Source organism: Cyanistes caeruleus, chromosome 20 (assembly GCF_971803275.1).
Source record: "Cyanistes caeruleus chromosome 20, bCyaCae1.hap1.1, whole genome shotgun sequence".
NCBI lineage: Eukaryota > Metazoa > Chordata > Aves > Passeriformes > Paridae > Cyanistes > Cyanistes caeruleus.
In genome coordinates this window covers 8,855,414-8,861,028 of record NC_141720.1, presented here as the reverse complement: position 1 = coordinate 8,861,028, position 5,615 = coordinate 8,855,414, and the positions used below count along the sequence as shown (strand labels likewise).

The following is a 5,615-nucleotide window of genomic DNA, read 5'->3' as shown; positions in this document are numbered from 1 at the left end:
ATTAGACATTTTCTTTGCAAATCTATTGTTCGATTGAAATGTAAATGAAATAAAAGATGGTGTACACCCATCATGTATAAAGCAGGCACCATCGCTACGATGGATTTAATGCTCATTTTTATGGCGCATTCTCAGCTTCTATTTAAAACTATAATTTAAAGAAAAAAAAAATCTGTAAAATGAAATGGGGATATATGGGGGAGTAAATTCTATTCCGTTTATTTCGGTTTTGATTCCCAATGGTAATGTTTCCCTTCGTGTTAGAGTAGGGGGGCCCCGGCGGGGCCCGTGTGTCGCTGTAGCACTGACGTGCAGAGGTTGTAGCTTTGGCTGGGCACGGATAGAGCATCCCGGTTCGGTGTTTGAGAGACTCGATGGAAGAAGTTTGCAGTATTGACATGTATTTGCATGCACGAATAAAAATTATTTGTCCACCTTAACGGGCTGTTTGTCGTCAGCGGGGGCTGGGAAGGTCCGGGAGGGAGCGGAGGGAACGGAGCCACTCCGGGGTGGGGGGAGCGGGGCCGGTGCTGTTCCCCGGGAGGGCGGTCCCGCCGCGCCGTTCCCGGTGGCGTTCCCGGGGCGGGGGCAGCGGGGCCGGGCCCGTCTCCGCCCGCGGCCGCCTCCTTCCCGCCGTGCCCCGCGCGGCGGCCCCGGAAGGCGGCGGGAGCGCTGAGGCGGCGGCCCCGGAAGGCGGCAGGAGCCGGTGAGGCGGCGGGGCCGGGACGGGGGTGGCGGGGCGGTTTCGCTCTGCTCGGGCCGGTGCTGCCGGGCCCCTTAGAAGGCCGGGCCCCATAGAATGCCGGGCCGGAGCGCGGCTCCCTCGGCGGGCGAGGGGCGGCGGGGGGCCCGGGGAAGGCGCGGGCGCGGTCTCGGCCGGGCGCTGGGGACTGAGCCGGTTCGCTCGGGGCCCACGGGAATCACCGGCCGAGCGTGTCCCGCCTCGGGCCCGGCCCCGCTGCGGGGTGATCCCGGTAATCCCGGGCCATCTGGCGCTGTAATCGGCTGAATCGGGGTTAGCTCCCGCGGAACCTGCAGCGTTCGGCTGGAAAACCGGGAGCCCGGCTCTGTCGGTGGGCTGATGGCGGGGTCTGGGGCACACGCACGGCCTGGGGTGGCTGCGAGACCCCTGCACGGTCAAGTGTGAGCCCAAATTTGACTTTGAACTGATTTGATTAAAATTTCCTCTTCTAGGTCTTGATTGAAGCTTTTCTCTGAAAGACTGGAAAAGAGTACAGGTCAGGAACACTTTAATTTGCTTAATTGCGTTGATAGTTTTTTATTTGACAGCTCAAATAAATTGTTGTTAAATAATGCAAATAATACTGAGTAGTTGGGAGTTGGCCTGATGGAGCCGTCCAATGAGGCTCTGAGGTTTTAAACTGAGTTTTAAATCGTGTCTTAAGAATTAACGCGGGTGACTGACTGCATCGAGGGCTCTTTGAGAGTGGGCTGTGTTCTCCTGGGGTTGAAAACTGCCCTGAGGAAGTAAGGGACCATTGTGATGCATGCTTGATCAGAAATGCATCCTCTGCTTTTTTAATTTCTTTTTAGAACATAATGACTACTACGGATGATAAACTGCTTGGTGAGAAGCTGCAGTATTATTATAGCAGCAGTGAGGGTGAGGATGAAGACAGTGAGAAGGAGGATAAAGAAGGGGAGAGCAGCATTCCTGAAAGTGTGGGCGAGGTGGAGCTCAGCAGTGATGGCAGCGCTGTCAACACAGGTATCATCGTATCAATGTACTTCTTTTGTAAATCCTTTGTTTATTGGAATTTTTGCATGTTCTTCTAAAATTCATTTTTCGAAGTTGAACTCCTGGGTTTATGCATATTTGAGTCAGAGGGCGATCGATTTCTGGCTGTTGTCTAACCTTATTTTTAATAGCTGTTCTTTTTTTAATGTTTGACTTCTCCTCTGAGAGAATTTAAACTCAGCACTATATCTGAAGCAGTCAGGCTTTAGATAGAAAGCTGAGACAAGGCTGATTTGTACAATTTGATTGATAATATATCATTATTTTTATTCTGATGAAAGCCATGCTAACAATAGGGGAACTCTTGTGGGATGGTGGTTCTATTTCAAGAGAAAAGATATTAATCCTTGGGACAGTTACAAGAGTGGCCTAGTTAAATAAACTGTAGCTTTCTTATTAAAAAAAACCCCAGAAACTCAAGGACATGTAGATGGCGAATGACTTATTTCAGTGTTTTGCATAGTTACAGAAACATTTATGACAGGGTTACTGTTTTACTGATTTACAAATTTGATGCACCAATTATTTACTTGATTTAAATGGTAGGTAAAATTGTATTGTGTGATTTTTATAAGAACTGCCTCCACACTTAATTCCAGGTCCCAAGGGAGTCATTAATGACTGGCGAAGATTTAAGCAGCTGGAAACGGAGCAGCGGCAGGAGCAGCGCAGGGAGATGGAGAGGCTCATTAAGAAGCTGTCCATGACATGCAGGTCTCACTTGGATGACGAGGCTGATAAGCAGAAGCAGAAAGAGCTCGAAGAAAAAATCAATGGAAAGGTAGGATGGCACAAAGGAATTTAAATGCCACTTAAGTATTTAACAGTTTGTTTGCCTGTGATAACAAATAAGTGACAATACCAAAGTGGTCCAAAAGCTTTTTCCAGGTTTCTCATCTGTTGAACAAGCAAGTCAACTTCAGGGGATTAATGTGAGGAGTTGTACAGCAAAACAACTCCTCAGAATGCTGTCTCCCCTGCCTGAAACTAGGAGCCCTTATTAACTTAGTATTTAGTGAGTGGGTGTTGAGTATTCAACTCTGAGCTCCAGAAATTGAAGACATTGGAGGTAGTGAATGCTTTTTAATCAGCTGGGCTGTAGACTAGTCCTGAATTGTAGTCAGAGAAGTTACTAATTTTTTGTAATATTTGTGCCTTCAGATGATGAAAGTTGGCTGTGCTCTCCTGTATCTTGAGTGATGCAGACAAGTTTAATCAAGCAAGTGAACAGATACAAAATACATAAAATCCTGTTAATTTCAATTCTACAGACACGGTACTGCCATAAAATGTTAGCTGAAAAGCTAAATGAAAAGCTGATGAGAAAGAAGCTCAGCTTAGGTCAGGCACAGTTTCCAAACCAGCACTCCCAGCTCAGTGAAGGCACATGGCCACCATTAACCTGGATTAAAGTGGGAGCATGGAGCAGCCACTTGTGTTATTAGTGCAGCTTGTGGAAACTGGAATACCCAGGGCTGAAATCGCTGTTCCCACTGGACATAGTTTCTAATTAGATCAGAGTGGAGTGTAATACGCAGGGTGCTTGAGCCTTCCTGGGTTGCACTTTGCTGTTATTAAAGATGAGTGACCCACATTAATCCTCTGATTTACATTCTCATTATGTAAGCGGCCCATATAGTGGTGCAGATGTTTTTCAGGAATCTCTGTGTGTGTTTTTTAGATGACTTTACAAGAATACAACATGATCCACAATGATGAGGACGACGAGGAATTCTTGCAGCGCTACAGGAAGCAGCGGATGGAGGAGATGAGGCAGCAGTTGTACAGTGGGCAGCAGTTCAAGCAGGTCTTTGAGATCACCAGTGGAGAAGCATTTCTGGACACCGTGGACAAAGAGCATAAGAGCACACTGATCATGATCCATATTTATGAAGATGATATCCCTGGCACTGAATCCCTGAATGGCTGCATGATCTGCCTGGCTGCTGAGTATCCAACAGTGAAATTCTGCAGAGTGAAGAGTTCACTCATTGGTGCCAGCACTCGCTTCACTAACAATGCCCTGCCAGCTCTGCTGGTCTACAAGGCAGGGGAGCTCATTGGCAATTTTGTACGCATCACCGACCAGCTTGGAGAAGATTTTTTTGCTGTAGACCTGGAGGCTTTTCTGCAGGAATGTGGTTTGCTGCCAGAAAAAGACCTACTGCTCCTGACTTCTATACATAATCCATCTGCATGTTACAGTGAAGACAGTGATCTGGAAATAGACTGAGCCATTTATGGCAAGGGCCCGTAGGTGTAGTTGTGCTGTGGGATGTTCTTGTGCTAGGGATTGTTCTCTTTCTCCATCGTGTGGGTATGTATTCCTCCCCTTCATGCACTTTGGCTCATCAAAAATAACAACGAGTTCATAACATTTTCTTAAATTAATTCCATATCTGCAACTAGAACAGTCTCATTTCTGCGCAGTTCAAATGTGTTTTACTTACCACGAAGTTCTAACATGATTCAGTCAGTTTAGGAAGTTGTTGTCATGTCTCAGTGTCCTTGCACGTTTCAATTGAGATGTGGCCACCAACTCCCCAAGACAAGAACTGAGACTGCAAATAAAAGAGTTGTAAAAATTCAAGACTTACTAACCTGGTGCTGAGCTGCTCCAGTTAAAAGTGTGAGGTCCCTTGTTCCATTCCACAATTTGCAGTCTCCTTCCTGGGAGGATCTTGTTCTAATGCCTGGCCTTAAATTTTTGTTCCTTTCTTGCTTACAAATAACGACAACCCCTGGCTTCATCCTAAAAATTGCTTTTCAGCTGGAGAGAGTTCTTCCCTTCACCTTCCCTGAGACATAAATGCAATTACAGCTCTTAATACATTATTGGGTTTTAAAATACCCATCCTTGGAGTTCAGAGGAGTCACTTGATCAGAAAATGAGCTCTGCCTCTTCAGAGAGACTGCTACAAAGAGCTCCAACGTGTGTGCTGAACAGCAACAAGGAGAATTTTGTTGGCAAAGTGCAGAATTAGGACTTGAATAACCTCAGAATTTCATCTCATGCTAAAATTTCTAAATCAGTGCTAAAGTTCTTTTCTGTCTGCCTTCAGTAGTAGTAAGTAGACTATCATTACCTAAATACATGACCAAATGTAATGCCATATTTAATGATTAAATTTAACTGCAATTTTTATGTGAAACATTTTGGAACACCAGGAAGAATTGCAAATGTGTCTGTGGATCTTAATAGGATCTTAATAAGAATGGATCTTGGGCTAGAAAAAGGAGAATTTCTAACTGTATCTATTTGAACTGTGTTTTAAAAAGTGGTATTAGCAGAAAAATAAATAATCTGTAATTTAAAATTAATGAGTTGGCACAGATTGTAGCTGGCTTAAGGAAACAGGCAGAAATCCAGGTTTTCAAATGTGGTGAGAGATTATTTCTTTTCATCTGAGAATTGCAGAAAAAAAAAGCCTATGTAAGTTATATGAAATTAAATTATTGAGTGTGGTTATCAGCACATTTAAGGAAAATATCAAAGTAACTGTAACTCATATCCAGGATAAGATTCAGTAAAGTCTGTTGTGCAGACAGGGTGCATTTTAGCATCATCATCAAACCTCTCTTAGAGAGGGGATCAAGGCAGAGCTGTCTGCTTGAGTTGCTTTGAAGTTTTACTTTTATAAAGTGCTTTTTTTTTTTGCCCCCTATGGCAGCAAAACTGTAACAGGATCAAACCCTCTCCTGCTGCTCTGTGTCCAATGGCCTGGAGCAAGGTGACTCCTGGTGAGGAGCCTCCTGTGCTCAGGTGTGGGAGAGGTGGTTTGCAGAGCTAGTAACAAAAAAGGAGAAGAAAAAAGTCAGAATCCAATTAATCATTGATCTGGAAGAATATAACAAG

At 45.0% G+C, this 5,615-nt stretch overlaps 1 protein-coding gene across 3 annotated transcripts; it reads left to right on the top strand.

The window, feature by feature from the left end:
• The first annotated feature begins 586 nt into the window (after positions 1–586).
• Positions 587–5,076, top strand: PDCL (phosducin like). 3 transcript variants are annotated; one of them, XM_086858461.1, is made up of 5 exons: positions 587–706; positions 1,195–1,238; positions 1,555–1,729; positions 2,359–2,540; positions 3,441–5,076. In XM_086858461.1, the coding sequence occupies exons 3-5, from the start codon at positions 1,561–1,563 to the stop codon at positions 3,990–3,992; spliced, it is 903 nt and encodes a 300-aa protein (XP_086714587.1). In that variant the 5' UTR covers positions 587–706; positions 1,195–1,238; positions 1,555–1,560; the 3' UTR covers positions 3,993–5,076. The 3 variants fall into 3 exon arrangements, with proteins under 3 accessions (XP_086714587.1, XP_086714588.1, XP_023794129.1); XM_086858462.1 differs by having other exon boundaries at positions 645–671; XM_023938361.2 differs by lacking the exon at positions 587–706 and adding an exon at positions 898–1,073.
• The last annotated feature ends 539 nt before the right edge of the window (positions 5,077–5,615 follow it).

Bases quoted from the DNA above. Each gene is read 5' to 3' on its own strand.
- PDCL (XM_086858461.1), top strand. From the start codon at position 1,561: ATGACTACTACGGATGATAAACTGCTTGGTGAGAAGCTGCAGTATTAT. The intron at 1,730-2,358 runs GTATCATCGTAT...ACTTAATTCCAG, and splicing joins TGGCAGCGCTGTCAACACAG to GTCCCAAGGGAGTCATTAAT. The intron at 2,541-3,440 runs GTAGGATGGCAC...TGTGTTTTTTAG, and splicing joins AAGAAAAAATCAATGGAAAG to ATGACTTTACAAGAATACAA.